We start from the raw sequence: 26,660 nt of genomic DNA on the forward strand, positions 1-26,660 counted from the left end.
GCCAGTGGAAACAGTTTCTCCTTATTTACTCGATCAAAACCCCTCATAATTTTGAACACCCCTATTAAATCTCCCCTTAACCTTCTCTGCTCTAAGGAGAAAACCCCAGCTTCTCTAAGTCTCTCTACATAACTGAAGTTCCTCATCCCTGGTACCATTCTGGTAAATCTTCCCTGCACCCTCTCCAAGGCCTTGACATCCCATTGGACAAAATACTCCAGCTGAGGCCTAACCGGTGATTTATAAAGTCTTTAGTGTAACTCCCTTGCTTATTTTTGACATGGGGGATGTCAGTTACGAGCCTGATCCTGTCCTTGGCCAGTGCTATAGACCTCAAAAGATGATTGGACAGTATTCTGTCACCTAGTTACCGCTCCTTTACCGACACGGACAACAACAGCTTGCATTTATATAGCGCCTTTAATGTAGTGAAATGTCTCAAGGTGCTTCACAGGAGCGATTATCAAACAAAATTTAACACCGAGCCACATATGGAGCTACAGGAAACTTTGGTTTATCTGGAGGTTGTATGTCCGGAAACCTCGATCTAACGGCAGAAATCAGCAGCCGTTTTGTTAGGTTTTTTTTCTTCCCCTAACATTTTTTTAAACAGTCAGGCTGTGGAAAGCGTCTCTGTAGCTTAGCAACAGCTTCAGAGATGCTTCCAAGGTACGGACCGAGTGTTTACAAGCTGTTGCTAAGCAACAGTGTTTGTTGTCAGATACGGAGATGAAAACCTCCGTATCCTTCAACATTAGCGCTGGTCTATCCGGAAGTTTTGATCTAACAGCACCAGCTCGGTCCCGTCGGTGCCGGATATCGCGAAGTTTTCTGTATTAGGACAGATGACCAAAATCTTGGTCAAAGAGGTAGGTTTTAAGGAGCGTCTTAAAGGAGGAGAGAGACGGGGAGAGGTTTAGGGAGGGAATTCCAGAGCTTAGGGCCCAGGCAGCAGAAGGCACGGCCGCCAATGGTGGAGCGATTAAAATCGGATGTGCAAGAAGCGCAGAGATCTCGGAGGGTTGTGGGGCTGGGGGAGGTTACAGAGAAAGGGAGGGGGTGAAGCCATGGAGGGATTTGAACATCAGGATGAGAATTTTAAAATCGAGGTGTTGTTTAACCAGGAGCCAGTGTAGGTCAGCGAGCACAGGGGGTGATGGATGAACAGGATTTGATGTGAGTTAAGATACGGGCAGCATAAAATGAGAACCCCTTGCTGATTCTGTGACACCCGCCCCCCCCCCCCCCCCCCCCCCCCATTCGACCATATTCATTACACATGAGTCTTCTGATTGTGTCCGATAGGAATGTCCGATTTCCAGTTTCTGGCCATGCACACCACGACAGGTGGCTCCCAACTGTCCATGTACGACAAGGTCATCCTGCGCAAGCCTGAGCACAAGGAGTTTTTTGACCAGAAATTGCCGCTCTACATCCCTCCGCCCATATTCTCCCGTGTGGATAACCCTGTGGATTATTTCTACAGGCCGGAAGTCCAGCACAGGTCAGTACAGGTGACCGATGTCGGGAGTTGAACTCGTTACATTGACGTGGGGACCATTACAGTCACCAAAATAAGAATGTAGCATCTTCCAAAATGTTTTATTCTGAGCGATTTTTGAAGGCTCCAAGTTCACTATACTATTATACTAACCTATATAAAACACTAGTTCAGCCCCAGCTGGAGTATTGTGTCCAATTCTGGACACTACACTTTAGGAAGGATGTGAAGGCGTTTGGAGAGGATACAGAGGAGATTTACAATAATGGTTACAGGGATGAGGGATTACAGTTACGTGGATAGACTGGAGAAGCTGGGGTTGTTCTCCTTGGAGCAGAGAAGGTTAAGAGGAATTTGATAGAGGTGTTTATTATAGAGTAAATAAAGAGAAACTGTTTCCAATGGCTGAAGGGTCGATATCCAGAGGGCACAGATTTAAGGTGATTGGCAAAAGAACGACAGGGGAGATGAGGGAAAACTTTTTTACGCAGTAAGTGGTTAGGATTTGGAATGCACTGCCTGATAGGGCGGTGGATACAGATTCAATAGAAGCCTTCAAAGGGGAATTGGATAAATACTTGAAGGAGAAAAAATTGCAGGGATATGGGGAAAGAGCAGGTGAGTGGGACTAATTGGACTGCTCTTCGAAAGAGCCGGTGCAGACTCCATGGGCTGAATGGCCTCCTTCTGTGCTGTACTATTCTGAATTTTTAAAGCTTTATCTTTCTAATGCCTCCTCCTGTCGGTTCCCATTGACCAGCAGAGCCAAGCGACTTGCTCCCGGCCTCCGTCTGCAGCTCGTTATTAGCTATTGTAGACAAGAAGGACCAGGGGCAACTGTGAGTGCCCTTGTAGTTCTTTCTCTACTGAAAGTTTCTCGTGTCAGCCTTGGTTCAGTGGGGAGCACTCCCGTCTCTGAGTGAATGCCAAGCCCCAGTCTCGGACTTGAACACATAATCCAGGCTGGCACTTCACTGCAGTGCTGAGGGAGTGCTGCACTGTCAGAGGTGCCGTCTTTTGGATGAGACGTTAAACTGCCCTCTCGGGTGGACGTAAAAGATCGCATGGCAGGATTCAAAGAAGAGCAGGGGAGTTCTCGCAGTGTCCTGGGCAACATCTACCCCTCAACCAACACCGAAAACAGATGATCTGGTCATTATCACATTGATGTTTGTGGGAGCTTGCTGTGTGCATATTGGCTGCTGTGTTTCTCTACATTACAACACTTCAAAAAGTACTTCATTCACTGTGCAGCGCTTTGGAACGTCCTGAGATTGTGAAAGATGCTATAGAAATGCAATTCACTCTGACATCCTAACAACAAATATATATTTTGTTACGATAACGTGGCTAGGAATGACAAACCGATGTGGGAAATCGCAAGCACATCTGCCAACAGCTGGTTATAGATCGGCGCCGTTTGGTTCCGATTAGGCATTTTACAGCCTTCTGGACTCAATATCGAGTTCAACAATTTCAGATCATAACCTCGGCCCCTATTACATTTTTACATATATTTTTTATCCACACCTTTGTTTTGTGCCCCCCTTTTTTTCCCTCCCACATGGCAGCTGTCTCTCATTCTGCCAACGCATTTCACGCCTCATCTAGAGCCGTCTTTTGTCTCCACTAGTCCTATCACCATCTCGTCTCGTTTTCAATACCTCTTAATGTCTCTTCACTTCTCTTTGTTCTCTCATCCCCATTTCCCAGCCCCCAAACTGGCCTCTTAATCTGTTTCATTTCCTGTGCTTTTTCAGTCTTGACAAAGGGTTTCGACCTGAAACGTTGACTCTATTTCTCTCTCCACGGATGATGCCTGGCCCACTGAGTTTTTCCAGCATTTTCTGTTGTTATTTTGCATTTCCAGCATCCGCAGTATTTTGCTATTGTTTAGGTGTAGGTGACCTGTCTGTGTCTCCACTGTCTGGGGACCACGAGGAAGTGGAAGGATAAGGGAACGGTTCCATTCTTGAATTATGTAGGCATTTTATCTGACGTTGAAGGAACGGTGAAATATTTGGTTTGCGTGAACCGGAAAGCAGTCCGGCGAAGTTGTTCAGCATTTTTTTTTGTCTTGTAGGGACGGTCACCATCCTCCGAAACTGTCCAATGAGAATCTGATTGGCCTGGGGCGAGCTCGCCGTCCCCACAATGCCATATTTGTGAACTTTGACGATGCAGAGGTCCCATCCCAGCCTCTTGAAGCCGCGGTTCAGAACTGGAGGAAATTTAACACGCAGGCCACAGACCGGAAAGCTGAAGAGGAGCTGAAACAGGTGAGCGGGAAAGGTGTCTGCCTCGTCTACAGTGGCCCCCGATGCTGTTACTTTAGATCAGTGCCAATGTTCCCGCTAAGGTGCGCGTGCTCACGGCCGCATAGTAATCTGAAAGGTCCCGCGCAGGCTGCTCAGCGGCTTTTACATTGTAAGTACCGCACGTGTGCAGAAATTTAAAGGGACCACGCATTTAAAGAAACAGGCCACGCAGAACAAAGCACAGCTTACAGGGAACATCGATCAGTGCTGCATGCTAACTTTTCGAAGAAGAGCAGGGAGCAGGGGAGTTCTCCCTGGTGTCCTGGCCAATATTTATCCCTCAACCAACACCTAAAACGGATTATCTGGTCATTATCACATTGCTGTTTGTGGGATCTTGCTGTGCGCAAATTGGCTGCTGCATTTCCTAAATTACAACAGTGACTACACTTTTAAAAAGTACTTCATTGGCTCTAAAGTACTGATGGCGTGAAAGACACTGTATAAATGCAAGTTCTTTCTTACACATCCTAATAACAATAATACGGCACCAAAGCAGGTAAATGGAGTTAAGATACAGATCAGACATGATCTAATTGAATGGTGGAACAGGCTCGAGGGGCTGAATGGCCTCCTCCTGTTCCTATGTTCCAGAGAGAATCGAGATATAGGACTGTATCTGTGATCTCTTCCTCCCACACAGTGAGCTCCTGATTCCTACTCTGACACTGTGGGCAGTTGCCAACTGGAATTCAGGGAGCTCCCTAGAGGAACAGGAAGAAAAGTAATTTGAGACACGTAGATCTATTAATAGCTCTACTTTAATGGAGTCCTCTCAGTTGTTCTATAGAAGCTGGGGTCACCCTGTCCCCTAATAACACCCCATGTCTTCTCGGTGTCAGCTGTGGCTCAGTGGGCGGCACTCTCGCCTCTAAGTCAGAAGGTTGTGGGTTCAAGCCCCGGTCCAGAGACTTGAGTCCGTAATCGAGGCTGACACTCCTAGTGCAGTACCGAGGGAGCACTGCAGTGTCGGAGGTGCCATCTTTCAGATGAGGCGTTAAACCATCTGCTCTCTCAGGTGGATGTAAAAGATCCCATGGTGCTATTTTGAAGAAGAGGAGTGTAGTTCTCCCCCTCCCCCCCGGTGTCCTGGGCCAATATTTATCCCTCAATCAACATTACCAAAAAACAGATTATCTGGCTATTATCACATTGCAATTTGTGGGATCTTGCTGTGTGCAAATTGGCTGCCGCGTTTCCCTACATTACAACAGTGACTACCCTTCAAAAGTACTTCATTGGTTGTAAAACGCTTTGGGACCTCTTGAGGTTGTAAAAAGCGCTATAGAAATGCAAGATCTCTCTTGGTGAGCTAGAAAAATAGAGAGCGCAGCTTAAATCCCAGCTTGGCCAGTGTCCATGAATGGAGGCCTCGAGACACTTGGAGCAGCAGGTACCCCAAATACCCTAAGCGCCACTTCTCTATCACTGGTGTAAGAGTGGGGCGCAGCCCAAACACTAATTGTACAGTCATGCATAGTTTTAATTTTTTTCAGTGGTCCAATGAGGTAGCATGTTGCTATAGCGATACGGAGAGCCAATGCTTCACGCGGCAGGTTCACTTAATTTTGTAACAAGACTGTCTGGGGGCCGGTGCCGTAGAATAGAGACAAAATACTTCATAGGGAGAGGTAAGAGGTCAGCGACAAAGAGTTCCCTACACATCGTCAGTCTCGCTGCCCCTACCAGCCAGTTTATCAGAGATCTGGGACAAGTCACCTGTGCACCCATTTGGCCAGGGAGTGGGATAGAGACATTAAAGGTGGAGTGAAAAACCTCCTTAAAAACAAATTGTTATAATAAAATGTTTATATGTGACCATTTTGATATCTGGCTATAATATATTTTTAAAAATCTTACGCCTGCTTGCACTTCCTGTCAACTTTTCCATTATAAATTCCTACGTCCACATTTAGAATGGAAACTGCCTATGTAAACTCATCACGCTGTAATTACACCCTCCTGCCAGTGATGGCGTTATAGCACCTCAGGTTTGTGTGTCTCAATTCCTCAGCCCATCCTGCAGAGAAACTCCTGTGCTCCAACCAGCTCTACTTCTCTGCTTTCCAAATTGCCATAGTTTTGCTAGTTAACCATAAATAATATATAATTAAAAGTATTATATTAAAAATAAGGACAGAATGTATGACTGCAAAATGAGAATTGAATTACATCTATCTGCACGCACTGCTCCAGTTATCTCCTGCCCTCTAACCTCGCTTCATTTTTTGGTTGTTAATTCTCACTGACAAACCCAATATTTATTGCCCATCCCTAGTTGCCATGAGAAGGTGGTAAGCTGCCTTCTTGAACCCCTGCTAATGGTTTGATACAACTGAGTGGCTTGCTGGGCCACTTCAGAGGACAGGTAAGAGTCAACTACATGAAAGCCACCCTTGGTCTTGACTCCCTATGTGCAGTGCCACAAGAAATGAGTATATGTTAAAAAATTAATACTCTAGCTTCCTGAAGGCTCAGTGCTTGGATGGACTACTATTTCTGATATTGAGCCACTCCCGTCTTGAAGCAAAAGTTGGGTGGCTTTCATGTACTATTCCCATCAGCTAGTAAAGGATCACTGGCACGATATCGCGAGCTGTGCAAGATACAGAAGTGTAGTTAGGAATGGCGGAACCTGGAGTCTCACTCTGCGTGTCTGTCTTCTGTCTCCTCAGCACTTTGAAATCCGCCCCATCTGGTCCCGAAATGCAGTGAAGTCGAATATTGACGTCCACCCAGACAAGCTGAAGCTGCTCCTGCCGTTTGTAGCCTACTACATGGTGAGTTGCAAGTCGGTGCTTTTCTCTGGCTCCACCAATAGTCCAGTGAGTGAGTGCACCATCCTGTGTGGTGCTGAGCTGTATCTGCCATATTTGGTACTGAGGCACACAGATCGGGTCAGAGCTGCGTTAGTGACTCAGTCTAAGGATAAGGGGTAAGCCATTTAGGACTGAGATGAGGAGGAATTTCTTCACCCAGAGAGTGGTGAACCTGTGGAATTCTCTACCACAGAAGACAGTTGAGGCCAATTCATTAAATATATTCAAGAAGGAGTTGGATATATTTCTTAAAGCTAAAAGGATCAAGGGATATGGGGAGAAGGCAGGGACAGGGTACTAAATTTGGATGATCAGTCATGATCTCATTAAATGGCAGAGCAGGCTCGAGGGGCCGAATGGCCTACTCCTGCTCCTATCTTCTATGTTTCAGTTGGTCTGCTGTGTTCGGGCTCCGTGGACCTGGACACCAGCCAGGACACTCGTTCCTGATTACTAACCAGTCACCCCACCTGAAAAGTGCTTAAGTTGAGGCCATTAAGTGAGCATCAGATTGCTCTGTTGTGGTGCCTGCCCCCAGTAGTTGAATAGTTGCCAGCACTCACTGTCTTAAGTTCACACAGGAAGAACTGGCTTTTAGATGAGATACTGGAGGGGCTGTCATTCAATGTTCCCTTTCATTTTTTGGGGGGTGCGTGGCCCCTCCAAAATAGCGCATGATTGGTTTTTCCTATTCAATAGACGTCAAACTAGCTGCGCGGGAGCTGCAGAGCGCTGCACGGGAACATTGCTGTCCTTGCCTGTAGGACCGTTTCTCAGTATCGGCCCCACCTTCAAGAAAGAAAGCTGAAGAAATTTGTCAGGGGGGTTTTCAGTTTTTAGTCGCGGTTTGATTGAATTCAGCGACTCGTTTCTGTAGCTTATGGTTTATTGTAGGTTACATTCAGTACATTTTGTTAGGTTAAGCGCTGAGGGTTGAGAGTTCCTTGGTCTTTTATGTAGAGCTTTGATGTGCACGGGGTGGGGTTGGGTGGGACAGATGAGAAAGGGGTGGGTCAGTGTGCTGACTGAGTACTGGGTGGGTGGGGGCTTTGGTCAATGTGAAGCCTCTTGGGACAGTGGGTGGCTGGGGTCTCGCGTTCTGTGTAGCTGGGGGAGGGCAAGGATATGTACAAGCTGCACCTTCGCGCACTTTTCTAATGTCTACAATTGTATCGTACAATACTGGATTCTTACAGAGGTCATGAGCTTGTCTATACGCTCTGGAATGTAGAAGAATGAGAGGTGATCTCATTGAAAAATATAAGATTTGGAGGGGGATTGACAGGCTAGATGCTGAGAGTCTAGAACTAGGGGGCACAGTCTCAGGATAAGGGGTCGGCCATTTAAGACGGAGATGAGGAGGAATTTCTTCACTCAGGGTTGTGAATCTTTGGAATTCTCTGCCCCAGAGGGCTGTGGATGCTGAATCGTTGAGTATATTCAAGGCTGAGATTGATAGATTTTTGGAGCCCAGATATGGGGATCGGGCGGGAAAGTGGAGTTGAGGTCGAAGATCAGCCATGATCTTATTGAATGGCGGAGCACCTCGAGGGCCGAATGGCCTACTCCTGCTCCTAATTCTTAGGTTCTTATGTCTGCGAAATTCCTAAATCCCAGTTTCTTCCACACGAGATTACACCGTGGAACTGCTGGTAGATTTTATTAAAGCATCGGCGCAATCTGTCACACAAACATTGATCTGTTAAATGCTGCAGTGACACCTGGCTGTCTTTCCCCTCCTGCCCCACTCTCTTTCGCAGCTTACAGGTCCCTGGCGAAGTCTCTGGGTGAGGTTCGGGTACGATCCAAGGAAAGATCCCAAAGCGAAGATTTACCAGGTGTTGGATTTCAGGCTTCGTTGCAGCACTAAACACGGTAACTGACGAGAAGGAGAATCCGACTGTGCCCAGTGCGTAAAAACAATTCATTCAATGTGTGTGCAGTACCAGAAAAGGCTCTTGCATGTATTTATTTCATTCCTGCTTCCCCTTCCCCAACTTTCTTCCCTCCTCCAATCTAAGCTGAACTCCCCAATGCAGTACTGAGGGAGCGCTGCACTGTCGGAGAGGCAGTACTGAGGGAGTGCCGCACTGTCGGAGGGGCAGTACTGAGAGAGCGCTGCACTGTTGGAGGGGCAGTATTGAGGGATCGCTGCACTGTCGGAGGGGCAGTACTGAGGGAGTGCTGCACTGTTGGAGGGGCAGTACTGAGGGAGCGCTGCAGTGTCGGAGGGGCATTACTGAGGGAGCGCCGCACTGTCGGAGGGGCTGTACTGAGGGAGCGCTGCACTGTCGGAGGGGTGGTACTGAGGGAGTGCTGCACTGTCGGAGGGGCAGTACTGAGGGAGCGCTGCACTGTCGGAGGTGCCCTCTTTCGGATGAGACGTTAAACCGAAGCCCCCTCTTCCCTATCCGGTAGATGTAAAAGATTCCCTGGCACTATTTCGAAACAACGTGGCAGCCAATTTGCGCACAGCAAGCTCCCACAAACAGCAAGGTGATAATGACCAGATAATCTGTTTTAGTGACTTTGGTTGAATGATAAATATTGGCCAGGACACCGGGGAGAATTCCCCTGCTCTTCTTAGAAATAGTGTCATGGGATCTTTTACGCTCACTGGAGAGAGCAGACGGGGCCTTGGTTTAACGACTCATCCGAAAGACGGCACCTCCGACAGTGCAGCACTCCCTCAGTACTACACCGCGGGTGTCAACCTAGATTATGTGCTCAAGCCTCTGGAGTGGGACTCGAACCCACAACCTTCTGACTCAGAGGCGAGAGTGCTGCCCACTGTCACCTGAATGGTACACTATGCAAATAGCCTGGAGGAGAACAAAGTAAATGGAAACGCTACTGTTAAATGCTAAAGAGGGTGTAGAATTAATAACGTTTTGTTTTACAGGTTATATGCCCTCAGACATGCCGGTGAAGGCAAAGCGCAGCACGTTTAACTACAGCCTCCCCATCACCATCAGCAAGCCAGGTAAGGGGCAGTGAACATATGTAAAATGATGGACAGGAAAATGCCCTCTGGTCCATTAGCCTTTCCCAATATAAGCGGATCCTTTCTAATCAAAGCCTGTGGTCAGCACCATTTGCCCGATATTCGTGGCTGCCCGTGATAAGCGTGCAAGGTGTGGGGTGTGTACTTTTTAACTAAATGTGAGATTTATATCAGACTGAGTGTAGAATTGATGCTCTTTCCCCACCTCTTAGCCCCCCCGGTTGTGAGTATTCAGGATCTGACGAAAGCTCCAACAGTTCCCAACATCCCACAGAGGAGGAAACTGACCATCTCAGGATACAAGCTCAAAGTAAGTTCCCAGCGCAGAATGTTATCGTGGCGATATTGCTCCGAGTTTTTGTAGGGACAGGCACTACATAGAGGGTAGTGCACGGGTTGGAGTGAGTCACGAGGAGGGTAGTGCACGGGTGGGAGTGAGTAACGAGGAGGGTAGTGCACGGGGGTGGGGGTGAGTCACGAGGAGGGTAGTGCACAGGCGGGAGTGAGTCACGAGGAGGGTAGTGCATGGGGGTGGGAGTGAGTCACGAGGACGCTCCATGGTAAACACCTGTACATAAAATGTGGGTACCGCTGGTTTACTGATGTTGGGCCAAATGGTTACTTTTCGCTCCCAAGTTTCCCCTGTTGTTGCTGCCCCAGTCAGCATTGCTTTAGCCATTCCTGCCATGTGCCCTGGCGATCTGACTGTATCCCTGTGCAGTAAAGTGCTTGTTTGAACAGTCCAAAGCCCTGGGTCGCAGTGAAAGGTTGGATTAGGTTGAATCGCAATCCGTGCTTTATAAAATTTGAACGTGCTGTTGACCTGATTCCTGCTGTTATTATAATTCCAGAAGTCGGCCTACATATTCCAAGAGCACACCTTGCCACCTTATCGGCAGATGTTTTACCAGCTGTGTGACCTGGACGCAGAGAGGTACTGACTTGCACTTTAACCTTTTAACAGGAATTACTCACAGGGGTTGCTGGGGAAAAAGTAGAGAATGGGAGAGGGGATTCAGGGGCTGATGGAATGGGGCATGTAAGAATTGAGGGAGTTTGTCCCAAAGACTCGATTGCATTTCCTACTGGTTGAGGGATAAATATTGGCCAGGACACCGGGGATAACTCCCCTGCTCTTCTTAGAAATAGTACCATGGGATCTTTTACGTCCACCTGAGAGAGCAGACTTGGTTTAACGTCTCATCTGAAAGACGGCACCTCCGACAGTGCAGCACTCCCTCAGTACTGCACTGGGAGTGTCCGCCTGGAATACTGGCTCAAGTCTCTGGAGTGGGGCTTAAACCCACGACATTCTGACTGAGGTGAGAGAGCTGCCCACTGAGCCACGGCTGAATCGCAGAACCCAAGTCGTATGTGGTATATCAGTCGCTGTTTGAACATTCCGATCTGGATTACTGTGTGTGTGCTGTAACCTCCAGCAGAATTTTACAGTAGAATTACAGTAACTGTGGGAAAATAAAGAACTTAAATTTCCGTAGCACCTTATCATGTTCTCGGGACATCCAACTGCTGGATGGTGATTAGATGACTCCTCTCTGCAACTTGTTCCCCTCTGTTGCTTCAGTTTAAAGAAGATAATTCATCGCAACGAAGGCAAGGAGACTACGTGTAACGAGCGGGATGGGTGGTGTCTGCCCAAAACCAGCGACGAGCTCCGGGATCGGATGTCTAACATGATTAAAGAGATCTGTCGCAAGAACAGAGCGGGTGAGGCCACCGTCTGTACTGAAAAGAAGTTCTGAATTCTCTCTTCACCTAGCCGATTTAACTTTGTCTTTCACTGGGCTCCCACCTCTGGCTGCCCTTGTTTTCCTGCTTCCCTCCTGTAACTGTGCCCCACTTGTTTCCCCCCCAATCTTTGTTATAATGAAGAGTCCAATTGATCATTCAGCTGTGGAGGCAAGGGGTTGGGAGGGCAGGCAGGTGACCTGTTTGCAAAACATCTATTAACAGTAGCCTCAGGGAGCTCTGCAAGATCCGAGTAAAGCTCCCTCTACACTGTCATCAAACACTCCCAGGGCAGGTACAGCACGGGTTAGATACAGAGTAAAGCTCCCTCTACACTGTCCCATCAAACACTCCCAGGGCAGGTACAGCACGGGTTAGATACAGAGTAAAGCTCCCTCTACACTGTCCCATCAAACACTCCCAGGGCAGGTACAGCACGGGTTAGATACAGAGTAAAGCTCCCTCTACACTGTCCCATCAAACACTCCCAGGGCAGGTACAGCACGGGTTAGATACAGAGTAAAGCTCCCTCTACACTGTCCCATCAAACACTCCCAGGGCAGGTACAGGGGGTTAGATTCAAAGTCACACTCCCTCTGTTTTGTGCAAAGATTGGGCCTCAATTCCAATGTCCAAAAAGTGCTCCAACTACCCCAGTGTGACATTTCAATTCCTCACACCAACCAGCCCATCAAAGTTCATCCTTCTAATACCTTAACCTTTAAAGAAAAGACTTGCATTTATATAGCGCCTTTCACGACCTCAGGACGTCCAATATCGATTCACTTCTAAAGAAGTACTTCTGAAGTGTAGTCACTGTTGTAGGAAACGAGGGATAAATATTGGCCAGGACACCAGGGAGAACTCCCCTGCTCTTTTTGAAATAGTAGCCATGGGATCTTTTACATTGACCTGAGAGAGCAGACGAGGCCTCGGTTTAACGTCTCATCTGAAAGACGGCACCTCTGACAGAGCAGTACTGAGGGAGTATAAATGCAAGTCTTTCTTTGTTTCAGAGAGGCTTTGACATCGGGCAAAAACACCTTAAGAACAATAGATGCCCCTCCCCCCACAATGGCCCAATGTGTTAATGGAAGTGTCAGCTTAGATTTAGTACTCAGATGTCCGGACTGGGGACTTGCCTGGATTTTGTGCTCAAGTCCCTGGAGTGAGATTTGAACCAACAACCTTCTAACCGGACGTCCGAAAGCGCTTTACAGAGGTACTTTTTGAAGTGTAGTTACTGTTATAATGTAATTTGTCCCATCAAAGCTGACTTCCGGTACCCTCACTCTCCCATTTTAGAATCCAACCCTCTTTTAAGCATCCATGAAGTTGTTTGTCTTTCCTGCCCTGCTTAACAGATTACTTCAAACAATTCTCACTCTTTTGAGGAAAGAATTTCACCCCATAGTTCTCTATAGGCTCAGATCTACGACTCACCGTCCCCACCCGTCACGCTGCCTCTCCCCCACCGCCCCCCACCCAATTCTCAAGCCACTTTGGCCCCTTCCTCCCCCTGTCCCCATTCCCTCCCCCCCCCCCCCCCCCCCGCCCCTACAATGCAGTGTGCTCAGGGCTCTGTGACATCAGTTCAAGTTTCAAGCTGAATGAAACACACAGTCTGTGTTTGGCCTTAACCGAGGGAATCTCTCTCACGATACAGGAGTGTGAGTGGGGACTATTCCTCCCTGGACATCTTGTGCCTACAAGATGTGTTAGCGAGTGACCTGGATTATGGTCACCCTCCACTTACATGGCTCAGCGTTTGGTCACTGAGCGTGTTCACACTTCACCTGCGGGAGCTGCTCGCCTGCCTGGTGTCTCTGCTGGGGTGGGGTGGGGAGACCAGGTTGTAATTCACTGCCTGAACCGCTCTGTGAGACTGACTCTGCCTCTCTGTAAATGGATTTTTCCTTTTTTTTTTAAATGGTTAGCTTCAACCTCTTTGAGAAAGAAGCCATCGGTCACACAGGAGAGAGACGAGTACGAATCTGCTGAGGAGGAGGAAGATGAGGAAGAGTACCCGCCGTCGGAAGGAAGTGAAAATGAAATGGAGACTGAAATTCTTGATTATCTGTGATTTGACTGAATGTGAGCTGGACTCGGTGACGTGAGGGGAGAGAGGAGTGATGCTGAATCTGTTGGACAGTATTTAAATTGTCCCTCTTTACTGACGAAGGGTGGTATTTTTACAGCTACTGTATGTAGCAGCAGTGCAGGGCTCCTGCAGCGGGACCAGTGCAGGAAGAAGGAGCTGCTGCGGCTATCGGCTATTCAACCAACAAATCCGTGGCTGCTTGCGGTTTTCTTTTTGCCAAGACGGTTTATTGGCAGCCAACAGATGAGCGAGACCCAAGGAAGCGTTGGTGCACTGGGGGAGAGGTGCTGAGCCCGTGCACTTTGATGCAGCATGTTCTGTCTCTCCATTACATACAAGGAGGCTCGTGGTCTGTTTGACTCGGTAACACAGCAATTTATCAGATTTGATTTTTCCCACATTGGTTACGAGATGTTATGGGTCTATTTTCCATGGTGTGATGGGGCAGGGCATGGTGTTTGGGGTGTGGGCCACAGGTTCATGCTCTCTGTGGTTCCTCGCCCCCTCCCCCGTGACTCCTCACGCAGCGAGTTCCCGTTCCCATCCATGCCTTTGAGCAACAGGCCACTAACTCGCCCGAGCCAACCTCCTGCCAGTGTCCACCAATGTTCCCCCTAAGGTGCGCGGCTGCGCTCCAATCGCGATGTCCTGCGGCCACTCACCAGCGCTGCCGCTGGAAGAGATACCGCACATGCGCGGCCGCGCATTTAAAGGGCCCATGCAGGGGAAAAGATAAGTTACAGGGAACATTGGTGTCTGCAGTGTCGGCACCACAACCGGTTAGAAACATTCCTGATACAGATACAAGGTTAGATGGTGATGCTCTGCTTTTAGGCAGTTTAGTGCATCTCTTGTCTGTACTACAACAATGGGTAGTTACACTCTGGGCCCTTCCACCTGTCCAAGGGAGGGGATTCCCATCTCCTCAGCTTAGGCTGAATTCAAACCCAAATCCCAGAGGGGATGGGATGGTGTGTTCACCAACTGGGGGGGCCCACTGTCTGACGATTGGGGGGTCTACCATCAGACTATGGGTGGGTGGGGTTGTTCTACCATCAGACTATGGGCGGGGGGGTTCTACCATCAGACTATGGGCGGGGGGCGGGTCTACCATCAGACTATGGGCGGGGGTTTCTACCATCAGACTATGGGCGGGGGTTCTACCATCAGACTATGGGTGGGGGGGGTTCCACCATCAGACTATGGGCGGGGGGGGGGGGGTGGTTTTACCATCAGACTATGGGCGGGGGGGGATTCTACCATCAGACTATTGGGGGGGGAGAGATTCTATCATCAGACTATGGGCGGGCGGGGGGGGGGTTCTACCATCAGACTATGGGCGGGGGGGGATTCTACCATCAGACTATTGGGGGGGGGAGAGATTCTATCATCAGACTATGGGCGGGAGGAGGGGGTTCCACCATCAGACTATGGGGGTGGGGGTTCTACCATCAGACTATGGGCGGGGGTGGTTCTACCATCAGACTATGGGCGGGAGGGGTTCTACCATCAGACTATGGACGGGGGGTTCTACCATCAGACTATGGGGGGGGATCTATCATCAGACTATGGGCGGGGGGGGGTGTTCTACCATCAGACTATGGGCAGGGGTGGTTCTACCATCAGACTATTGGGGGGGGGGGTTCTACCATCAGATTATGGGGTGGGGGTTCTACCATCAGACTATGGGCGGGGGGGGGTTCTACCATCAGACTATGGGGTGGGGGTTCTACCATCAGACTATGGGGGTGGGGGTTCTACCATCAGACTATGGGCGGGGGTGGTTCTACCATCAGACTATGGGCGGGAGGGGTTCTACCATCAGACTATGGACGGGGGGTTCTACCATCAGACTATGGGGGGGGATCTATCATCAGACTATGGGCGGGGGGGGGTGTTCTACCATCAGACTATGGGGGGGGGGGGTGTTCTACCATCAGATTATGGGGTGGGGGTTCTACCATCAGACTATGGGCGGGGGGGGGGGTTCTACCATCAGACTATGGGGTGGGGGTTCTACCATCAGACTATGGGCGGGGGGGGGTTCTACCATCAGACTATGGGGGTGGGGGTTCTACCATCAGACTATGGGGGGGGGTTTCTATCATCAGACTATGGGCGGGGGGGTTCTACCATCAGACTATGGGCAGGGGGGTTCTACCATCAGACTATGGGCGGGGGGGTTCTATCAATCAGACTATGGGCGGGGGGGGGTTGTTCTACCATCAGACTATGGGGGGGGGTTCTACCATCAGACTATGGGCGGGGGGTGGTTCTACCATCAGACTATGGGGTGGGGGGGTTCTACCATCAGACATTGGGCGGGGGGGTTCTACCATCAGACTATGGGGAGGGGGTTCTACCATCAGACTATGGGGGTGGGGGTTCTACCATCAGACTATGGGGGTGGGGGTTCTACCATCAGACTATGGGGGTGGGGGTTCTACCATCAGACTATGGGGGTGGGGGTTCTACCATCAGACTATGAGCGGGGGGGGGGGTTCTACCATCAGACTATGAGCGGGGGGGTTCTACCATCAGACTATGAGCAGGGGGGGTTCTACCATCAGACTATGAGCGGGGGGGGGTTCTACCATCAGACTATGAGCGGGGGGGGGTTTCTACCATCAGACTATGGAGGGGTGGGGGGGGGGAGGTGGTTCTACCATCAGACTATGGGCGAGGGGAGTTCTACCATCAGACTGGGGGGGCGGTTCTACCATCAGACTGGGGGGGGGAGGTTCTACCGTCAGACTATGGGGGGGGGGGGTTCTACCATCAGACTATTGCGGGGGGGGGTTCTACCATCAGACTGTGGGCGGGGGGAGGTTCTACCGTCAGACTATGGGGGGGGGGGTTCTACCATCAGACTATGGGGGGGTGGGTGGTTCTACCATCAGACTATGGGCGGGGGGAGGTTCTACCATCAGACTATGGGGGGGTGGGTGGTTCTACCATCAGACTATGGGTGGGGGGAGGTTCTACCATCAGACTATGGGTGGGGGGAGGTTCTACCATCAGACTATGGGTGGGGGGAGGTTCTACCATCAGACTATGGGGGTGGGGGGTTCACTATCAGACTGTGCCACCCAGTGCTCCGAGTGCACCATTTCAGTTATGCCTGTTTTCTGTTTTCAACTCCAGTCCCATAAAGGTTGGTGTTTAAACACAATTTGCTCTTGTAAATATAATTTGTAGTTTAATTCTCTTAACTGTGTCGTGATTATATTTGGATTTTTGGAGGGGGTCGGGGGGAGCGGGGTGTCTCCAGTTCCAGGATGACCTGGCTGGCAATGGGGGATTTACAAACAGTCTCGTTCCCTCTGTGTGGCGGCTCTGCCGTGCTCCAGTACTCAGGCACTGCAGGGGATTGAGCCGCCTGCCTGGCTCTTTAACAGAAGCTGCAGGAATGGAGCTGCCCCGGGGGTTGGGACTCTTCCCTCTCGCCTGCAGATAATGCTGCAAAGCAGTGGGTAGGGCGGTTCAGGGAAGCTTCCCAGTGCTCTGTGCCATCTCCGCTGGTTAAACTCCAGCAATGCTCCGATCCACACTTGGCATTCCACAGGCCTTGGTTTGCCAACCTGTGCTTAAACTCCCTAGCTGTGTCGCTCGGGAGATTACGCATACAAAAGTATGAAAATGACGGGCAGGAAAAGACCGGCTGCTCCATCAAGCCTATTCCACACTCATGATGTCTGGAGCATCACGACCAGACACTTATTTACCCCCCTTCCGCAGCCATGTAATAATGCACCCGATATCTGCACATGGAAACTACTAAGGTGGATTTCTCGGTAGTTTGGTTTGGAGACTCTCGACTATGGAGATGGGATTGTGTGTGGCTCAGGTAGCTCACCTGCAATGTTCCCTCTAATTTTTTTTGGGTGCGTGGCCCCTTTAACGGGCTGCGTAGCACATTCAAATTTCCGCGCATGCGCAGTTTTTCCATTTAATAGCCAGTCAGCCGATTGCGTGGGCCCTCCAGACTGCTGCTCCGCCACGCAACTTAACAGGAACATTGCCCACCTGCCCCTTACAGTCACACTGTTCCCTGTAAGCTGCGCCTTGTTCTGCGCGGCCTGTTTTTTTTTTACTGCACGGTCCCTTTAAATTTCTGCACATGCGCGGTACTTACAGTGGAAAAGCCGGTGAGCGGCCTACGTGGGAACTTTCCAGTTACTGCGCATCTGCGCAGCTTAGAGGGAACATTGGTCACAGACCACACTGTGATAGGAGGCTACAAGCTTCGAGTGGATTGTTTATTTATGGGGTTAATGATGTACAGTTAATCTTGACCTTGATTATATAATTACATCGAGGATTTTTTTTTTTTTTTAACTCAATGAGTTGTTATGATCTGGGATGCTCTGACTGAAAGGGCGGTGGAAGCAGATTCAATATTAACTTTCAAAAGGGAATTGGTGAAATACTTGAAAGGTGAAAAATGTGCAGGGCTGTGGGGAAAGGGCAGGGGGGAGTGGGGCTAATTGGAGAGCTCTTTCAAAGAGCTGGCACAGGCACGATGGGCTGAATGGCCTCCTGTGCTGTATCATTCTATCTTAGTTGCTGCACCCGTGCTGACCTGGTCTGACTCTGACTGACGGACAAAACAACTACAGGAGTGGAAGCAGAAGGGCTGGTTCCACAGTGTGCGGTGTGTGTGTATGGGGGTCCCTTTAAATAATTTTTCTCTTTACCGTTCTTCCCCCTCCTCCCCTGACGGTGTTGATATTCCAAGGTGACCAATGCAATCTGCGGTGGTGGGCGGTGACAACCTAATACAAATAGAAAACATGTAGGCAGCAGGTGACTGCACCTCAGAACTCAAATTAATCTCAAACCTGAGAAATTCTCAGCTGCGAAAGCAGTTATTGGCACAAATGAGAGTGATTTGTGGAGCTGTCTATCAACAACAAGCAGTGACGACAGGCTGCAGGAGGATGGAGGTGCTTTTATTGTGAGGGCTGTACAAATGATTTCCTTTGGTTGCTTTCATGTTCGTTGAGCCTCTTTCCAACATCAAAAGAAAACTGCGAGTAATCCCTGTTTCTTTGTACCTGCCTCGTAAACTGGATCTTATAAAATGAGCACATTGCACTACCTGTGATTGGGGAGCCGCTGGCCTCAACTTCACCCTCACCCGTACTCCCAAGAAAGAACTTAAATTTATAATAGCACCTAAAAAGGCAATTGGACATGTACTTAAGGATTAATCTGCAGGGTTATGAGGAAAAGGCTAGGGAATGGGACTAATTGGATAGCTCTTTCAAAGAGCCGGCACAGGCATGACAGGCTGAATGGTCTCCTGTGCTGTAAGATACTTTGATTCTACCTTTCACATGCTCAGGACGTCCCAAAGCGCTTCACAGACAATGAATTACTTTCGAAGCGCAGCCACTGTTGTGTAGGCAAATGCGGTCGCCAATTTGCGCACAGCAAGCTCCCACAAAGAGCAGGGATAAATGCCCAGTTAATCTGTTTTTTGGTGGTGCCGGTTGATGGATGAATGTTGGCCCAGGACACTGGGGAGGGAGCTCCCCTGCTCTTTGACTAGTGCCATGGGAATCTTTTACGTTCCCATGAGCTGGGAGACAGGGCCTGGGTTTAGCGTCTCATCCCAACAAATGGTGAACACTGCTCCCGTGTGCCTGTGAGGCAATACTCATGTTGAGTATTGTCCAAACCCATAGATTGCGCCGAGAGCCCTCAACAAGGTAGGCTGGACTCTTGCATCACTCTCGAGGAAGTGAAAGAAGCCGTACAGGCCATCGCACGTGGCAAAAGCCTCAAAACTAGATGGGCACCCTGCACAGTGAACGTTTTATAAACATCTCCCCTGCACACGAACCCCCATCACCCTCCCGCACGAGGCAATTTGCATGTAATGGGGGCAAACATTTCCTCTATCTACAAAAAACAAACTGCTTGCTACAGGTGACATTCCTTATTGAGACGGAAATCCTGGTGCACAACCCCTAAGCCATTTTGTCCCACTTTGTCTATAGGAAGCATCCACTAGGTCCAATGATTCTGGCTACGCTTGGTGGGTCAGCAAGCCATATCACATGATGTCTGCTAATTTAAATAACCTCTCCTCGGTGGAGGGAGCCATGTTATGGGCTGCTGGGAAAAATTAATCGAATGCAGCCACACAACAGTCAATGGCCACATTGGAGAGGAGAAATCTCCCAGTCTTACTGAAAAAAATCTGTCTTTCTACATTACATATAATGTACAGCACAGAAACTGGCCATTCAGCCAAAATGGTCTATGCCGGTGTTTGTGCTCCACACGAGCCTCCTCCCATCTTACTTCATCTCACCCTATCAGCATATCCTTCTATTTCTTTCTCCTTTGTACGTATCTAGCTTCCCCTTAAATGCATCTATACTATCCACTTCAATTACTCCCTGTGGTAGTGACTTACACATTCTAACCACTCTCTGGGTAAAGAAGTTTCTCCTGAATTCCTTATTGGATTTATTAGTGACTACCTTATATTTATGACCTCTAGTTTTGGACTCCCTTGCAAGTGGAAACATCTCTACATCTACTCTATTGAACCCCTTCATCATTTTAGACCTCTATCCGGTCAGCCCTCAGCCTTCTCTTTTCTAGAGATAAGAGCCCCAGCCTGTTCAGTCTTTCCTGATATTTGGCAACCTGTCCAAAAGGTGGATGGGGCACAGAAAGTCGGAGACCATAAGAAACACCGTGTTGAGCCATGAAAGTCAGTCTTTTGGCAAGTGGTGGAATAGCACAGATTCTGACCCTGTTTGATAACTAAAAGAAAAAGACTTGCATTTCTGTAGCGCCTTTCACGACCACTGAACTGTTGTAATGTAGAAAATGCAGCAGCGAATTTGTGCAAATAGGCTGCCGCATTTCCTACATTACAACAATGACTACACTTCCAAAAAGTACTTCATTGGCTGTAAAGCGCTTTGGGACATCCAGTGGTCGTGAAAGGCGCTATAGAAATGCAAGTCTTTTCTTTTTTCTGACTCGAGGCGAGAGTGCTAACCACCGAGCCACGGTTGACACAGTTGTAGCTGCTGTGGCACCGTCGCAGTTGACTTTGGCTGAACTAAACTGGCGCCGTTGATGCAAATTAGAATTGGCGCCGACTTAGGAAAATCCAACTCTCTAAAGCCTGAGCCTTGAGCTGATATTATTGAGAGTCTGGCTCCGTCTCACGCTCTGCTTGGTGAATGGGGTCAGGCTGTGAACAGGTGGCCAGGAACAGGGTGGGGAGCATAATCGATATAAAATGTTACATTTTAATGAGATGGTTGGTGGTAGAATCCCGCCGTCCGACACCTTGAGTATGGAATGTTGGCTCTTTTCTCCTCAGAGCCCTGACCACTGCTCCCGATCTTTCTCATTAAATATATTCCAGAGCTTAGGGCCTAGGTAGTTGAGGACACGGCCGCCAAGGGTGGAGCAATGAAAATCGGGGATGCGCAAGAGGCCAGAATAGGAGAAGCACAGAGTTCTCGGACGGTTGTAGGAGGTTACAGAGATAGGGAGGGGCGAGGCCATGGAGGGCTTCGAACACAAAGGTGAGAATTTTAAATTGGAGGCAGTGCCGGACCGGGAGCCAAGGTACGTTAGCGAGCACAGAAGGCGATGTGTGAACGGGACTTGGTGTGAGTTAGGAAAAGAGCAGCAGAGTTTTGGATGAGCACAAGCTTATGGAGGGTGAAAGTTGAGAGGCCGGCCTGGAGAGCACTGAAATAGTCGAATCACAGAATCACAGAAACCCCACAGTGCAGATAGAGGCCATTTCGGCCCATCGAGCCTGCACCGACACATATCCCACCCAATCCCCGTAACCCCTACATATCCCACCCTATCCCCGTAACCCCACATATTTTAATCCCCCTAATACTAAGGGTCAATTTATCATAGCCAATCAACCTAACCCGCACATCTTTGGACTGTGGGAGGAAACCGGAGCACCAGGAGGAAACCCACGCAAACACGGGGAGAATGTGCAAACTCCACACAGACAGTCACCCGAGGCCGGATTTGAACCCGGGTCCCTGGCGATGTGAGGCAACAGTGCTAACCACTATGCCACCGTGCTGCCTGGTGGTAACTAAAGCCTGGATGAGGGTTTCAGCAGCAGATGGGCTGAGGCAGGGGTGGAAGGCGATGTTACGGAGGTGTAACTCGGCGGTCTTGGTGATGGAGAGGACATGGGGGTTGGAAACTCAGCTCAGGGTCAAAGAGGACGCCGAGGCTGTGAACAGTCTGGTTCAGCCTCAGACAGTGGCCAGGGAGGGGGGCGGAGTCAGTGGCTAGGGAATGGAGTTTGGTCTTCCCAATATTTAATTGGAGAAAATTTCTGCTCATCCAATACTTGATCCTCTACGTCTACCCTGTTGAACCCCTTCATAATTTTAAAGACCTCTATCAGGTCACCTTTCAGTCTTATTTTTTCTAGAGAAAAGAGCCCCAGCCTGTTCAGTCTTTCCTGATAGTTCTACCCTGGTTTTTAAATGATTACAGTTTTTCAACTCCATTCTGGACGTCCATTCATAGTCATTACGGCACAGAAGGAGGCCATTCAGCCCATCAAGTCCATGCCTGCACTCTGTAGAGCAATCCAGTCAGTCCCATTCCCCTGCTCTATCCCCGTAGCCCTGCAAGTTTATTTACCTCAAGTGCCTATCCAATTTCCTTTTGAAATCAATGATCATCTCCGCTTCCACCACCCTCGTCGGCAGAGAGTTCCAGGTCATTACCACTCGTTGCGTAAAAAAAGTTTTTCCTCACATCACTCCTGTATCTCTTGCCCAAAACCATAAATCTGTGTCCCCTAGTCCTTGTACCATCAGCTAATGGGAACAGCCTTTCTCTGTCTACCTTATCCAAACCCGTCATAATCTTGTACACCTCTATCAAATCTCCCCTCAACCTCCTTTACTCCAAGGAGAACAACCCCAGCTTCTCTAACCTAACCTTGTAGCTAAAATCCCTCATCCCTGTTCATACTGAACCTCTGTTTATTGGCGATGTATTGTTAAGCTGACCTTGAAAGCCAGTCTGCCTCTTGATTAAACAAATGTCTACCCATGTTAAATAATGTCATCATTAAGATATGCTTGTTTACCAAAATAAATGGACCAACCTTGGCGGTGTTATCTGAGGCCAGCGTACACTGCAGGCTATGCATGTATATATATATAATATATGTGGGGGAAACTCAGAACCTGAGTGTGGACCTGCACGATGGCTTGCTGGCAGTTTCTGTGCCTCGTGTTTGGCAGTTGCATCCTCGGTGCTGCAGCAAGAGTTACGGTGAGACACGGCGCTCTGTCCGCTATTCGGTGATTTTGGGGGGGGGGGCGGTGGTGATGGTGAGGAGGGTGGCTGTGGGGTCGGTTGGTACATTGTCCTTTCCCAGGAGGACTTGGGTTTAGCTCTCAACTCACTGTGATGGATGTCAGTCCTGTGGTAACTAGAAGTGCTTAGTGTAAAGGGTTTGGGGCAGCCTCATTCTGATTAGAAATCCATGGGAACCCACACATAAAACAGCCTGTAATTCAGCACAAATTAGCACTCAATGAGGACACAGGAACAGCTGGTGTGGAAAATCCCAATATCACATTGCTACTATAGGGAGTCTCCTCCACTGGGTTAAAGCATGTTCAGGCACATTAGAGGGAGTTTTACTCTGTATCTAACCCGTGCTGTACCTACCCTGGGAGTGTTTGATGGGACAGTGTAGAGGGAGCTTTACTCTGTATCTAACCCATGCTATACCTGCCCTGGGAGTGTTTGATGGGACAGTGTAGAGGGAGCTTTATTCTGTATCTAACCCATGCTGTACCTGCCCTGGGAGTGTTTGATGGGAATGCACAAAGAGCTTTACTCTGTATCTAACCTGTGATGTTGAATGTGTACAAGGTGCTGGTGGGCAGCAGTTCTGCAGTAACTGGTTCAGCCGATCACTAAGGAGCTGGTGTCCTTCTCTGATTCCCTCTCCTTCACTGATTCTCTCCTTCCTTAATTCTCTCTCCTTCTCTGATTCTCCCTCTCCTGATTCTCCCTGTCCTGTGATTCTCTCTCCCTACTTCTCTTATTCTCTCCTTTCATGATTCTCTTTCACTGATTCTCTCCTTCACTGATTCTTTCTCTCCTTCTCTGATTCTCTGTCTCTCTCCTTCCCTGATCATCTCTCTCCATCTCTGATTCTCTCCTTCTGATTCTCTCTCTCTCTACTTCTCTGATTCCCTAATTCACTGTCTCTCCTTCCCTGTAGCTGGGTGTGGTGGAAACTGAAGGTGGTCAAGTGGAAGGAACCAGTAAAAGAGATGGGCTTTTCGCGTTTGTGGATATTTTCAAAGGGATTCCTTTTGCCGCAACTCCGAAGCGATTTGTGAAAGCTGAACCCCATCCCGGATGGACAGGTAACTCATTTCCTCATTTGCAATGCCTTTGGCTTCACTTAAAAACAGATTAAAAAATACTGCACGGTGTCCTTCGAAGCACCCGATCCCGGCAGTGTAGTGAGGTGCTGAGTGGAGGCCTGTAAAGTTAGAAAGTCAGAGTTACCCTGAAAGCTCTCAAACACAGTTGACTGGCTTGTAGTTCAAGGGGTAGCACTTTCACCTCTGAGTTAGAAGGTTGTTGGTTCAAATCTCACTCCAGGGACTTGAGCACAAAATCCAGGCAAGTCCCCATTCCGGACATCTGAGTACTAAATCTAAGCTGACACTTCCATTAACACATTGGGCCATTGTGGGAGGAGGGGCATCTATTGTTCTTAAGGTGTTTTTGTCCGATGTCAAAGCCTCTCTGAAACAAAGAAAGACTTGCATTTATACTCCCTCAGTACTGCACTGTCAGAGGTGCCGTCTTTCAGATGAGACGTTAAACCGAGGCCTCGTCTGCTCTCTCAGGTCGATGTAAAAGATCCCAAGCTACTATTTCAAAAAGAGCAGGGCAGTTCTCCCTGGTGCCCTGGCCAATATTTATCCCTCGTTTCCTACAACAGTGACTACGACTACACTTCAGAAGTACTTCTTTAGAAGTGAATCGATATTGGACGTCCTGAGGTCGTGAAAGGTGCTGTATAAACGCAAGTCTTTGTTTCAGAGAGGCTTTGACATCGGGCAAAAACACCTTAAGGACAATAGATGCCCCTTCCCCCACAATGGCCCAATGTGTTAATGCACTGACTGAGCCTGACTGACCCAGACTCGAGCCCCACTCTGTTGCCAAGCTAGCTGATCTCCGTTGGGCAGCATGCCCCCTGGGCGGGGAAGTGCAAGAAGCAGGCAGGTTTGCTGCCTCTTATTTCTGTGTGATGATCCTCGCTGGAAGCGTGGGTGAAGAGAATTGAATCGAGCTTGTCTGCAGTGGCCTTCACGGTTGATTTGCCTCCCGAGGCTCGCTGAGCAACGGCCGGTTGGGTGAGACCTCAAAGAGCTCTCTGGAAGAAGGTGAGGAATGGAAGGGAAAGGAGTCAAAGAGTACGGTCAACGTAAGGTTGGACTTTGGGAGTATACTTGGTCGGCTTTGACCTGCAGTTATCAGTGTTATAGAATCATTGAATTTTACAGCACAGAAGGAGGCCATTCAGCCCATCGTGCCTGTGCTGGCTCTCTGAGAGAGCTGTCCACTTAGTTTTCATCCCCTGCCCTTTCCACACAGCCCTGTACATTTTTCTTTATCAAATAGTTGTCCACATCCCATTTAAAAGCCATGATGGATTCTGTTTCCATCGCTGTTTCTGGTCCAGAATTCCATGTCCTAACAACCCTCTATGGATTAAAACAAAATATCTCCTAACCTTACCTGGATAACAGATCAGTGAGCAGCAGAATGAATCTACAACAACAGCGCCTTTAACGTAGTAAAACTTCCCAAGGCACTTCACAGGAGCGTAAATCGGACAAAATTTGACCCATTAAATGATATATAAGTGAATACTATGCTCTTGTCAATGACTCACCTCTGATCCCCCTCTAAGCAGGCCTTCTCCAATCAAAAGCAAGCTACTGCGGATGCTGTAAATCTGAAATAAAAACAAAGAATGCTGGAGAACACTCTGCAGGTCAGGCAGCATCTGTGGAGCGAGAAACAGAGTTAACGTTTCAGCTCGATGACCTTTCAGATCTGCTCCAATCAAATTTGCTGTTATGTGTGGTCTTCCTGCGTTTGTTATGGATTGAGTCGAATTAATGCTTTTTACAGTTAACTTTCCCTACATTACAACAGTGACTATAGTTCAAAAGTACTTCATTGGCTGTAAAGTGCTTTAGGACGTCCTGAGGTTGTGAAAGGTGCTATAGAAATGTAAGTTCTTTCATTCTTTCTACTAACTCCTGGTGCTTGTTTTCGTTACCAGGTGTTCTGAAAACCAAAGATTTCAAACCCAGATGTTTGCAGACAACCTTGGCACAGAACGCTGTCTTTGGGAGTGAAGACTGTCTCTACCTGAACATCTGGGTCCCTCAGAAGAAAAAAGGTACAAAAGAACTGCAAAAAAAAAAGACAGCTTGAAACTGTACGCAACTGAGCAACACCTTACATAGGTTGTAAACTTGCTTCAATTTTAGGAACATGCTTCACTGTCCTTCCATCCATCGCTGTTTTTAAAAAATATATATTTTGTTAAGTTTTGTGCTCGTCACGAGAAGCTATGTCAGTGTTGAGAAGTAGTGTCTTTTACACCGTCTGTAGTTAGCGATGGCGCTGAGCATTGGCAGGTCCAGTGCATCACAGGAGAAATGCAGAGTTAAGCACCTCCTACACCATCACAATAATGAGCCCTTAACCTAATCGTAAATCTCCCACAGTTCCACCTCTCGCATCAGGCATTCCTCTGCCCTATCTGAAGAGAAAACATATTTTTTGTAACAATTTATGGGTACATTTATATAGTGGATCTGCATTGATGCGGAGCTGGATTGGGGTTGTTGGCCTCTCCTCGCCAATATGCATCACTTTTAAAACCCTAACTCTGAAGGCGTTGTCTCAGAAGCCCTACTTAACTTCAGTTTATAGATAACCTGTGCTGTACCTGCCCTGGGAGTGTTTGATGGGGCAGTGTAGAGGGAGCTTTACTCTGTATCCAACCCGTGCTGTACCTGCCCTGGGAGTGTTTGATGGGACAGTGTAGAGGGAGCTTTACTCTGTATTTAACCCGTGCTGT

The 26,660-nt window shown here is 48.7% G+C and overlaps 2 protein-coding genes across 3 annotated transcripts in view; both read left to right on the top strand.

Moving 5' to 3' along the window:
• The window catches only part of gtf3c5 (general transcription factor IIIC, polypeptide 5), a 34,804-nt gene extending 10,952 nt beyond the window's left edge, over positions 1 to 23,852 (top strand). Inside the window, exons 3-12 of the mRNA XM_085965266.1 lie at positions 1,306 to 1,504; positions 3,585 to 3,780; positions 6,495 to 6,599; positions 8,399 to 8,513; positions 9,541 to 9,621; positions 9,855 to 9,952; positions 10,494 to 10,576; positions 11,228 to 11,370; positions 13,329 to 13,485; positions 23,763 to 23,852. Of these exons, the coding sequence (XP_085821392.1) occupies positions 1,306 to 1,504; positions 3,585 to 3,780; positions 6,495 to 6,599; positions 8,399 to 8,513; positions 9,541 to 9,621; positions 9,855 to 9,952; positions 10,494 to 10,576; positions 11,228 to 11,370; positions 13,329 to 13,474 (1,166 nt within the window). The 3' untranslated portion in view covers positions 13,475 to 13,485; positions 23,763 to 23,852. The remainder of the gene's footprint in view (positions 1 to 1,305; positions 1,505 to 3,584; positions 3,781 to 6,494; positions 6,600 to 8,398; positions 8,514 to 9,540; positions 9,622 to 9,854; positions 9,953 to 10,493; positions 10,577 to 11,227; positions 11,371 to 13,328; positions 13,486 to 23,762) is intronic.
• The window catches only part of LOC147101590 (bile salt-activated lipase-like), a 45,417-nt gene continuing 32,524 nt past the window's right edge, over positions 13,768 to 26,660 (top strand). The window contains exons 1-3 of one of the 2 annotated variants that reach the window (XM_085965264.1): positions 13,768 to 13,855; positions 23,763 to 23,910; positions 25,854 to 25,973. In XM_085965264.1, the coding sequence (XP_085821390.1) occupies positions 13,805 to 13,855; positions 23,763 to 23,910; positions 25,854 to 25,973 (319 nt within the window). In that variant the 5' untranslated portion in view covers positions 13,768 to 13,804. Of the gene's footprint in view, positions 13,856 to 16,884; positions 22,799 to 23,762; positions 23,911 to 25,853; positions 25,974 to 26,660 lie in introns of those variants that run through there. The other variant, XM_085965265.1, reaches the window with a different exon arrangement.

The sequence above is a fragment of the Somniosus microcephalus genome, chromosome 23, assembly GCF_052327205.1.
Source record: "Somniosus microcephalus isolate GS21.2 chromosome 23, FLI_Smic_1.0, whole genome shotgun sequence".
NCBI lineage: Eukaryota > Metazoa > Chordata > Chondrichthyes > Squaliformes > Somniosidae > Somniosus > Somniosus microcephalus.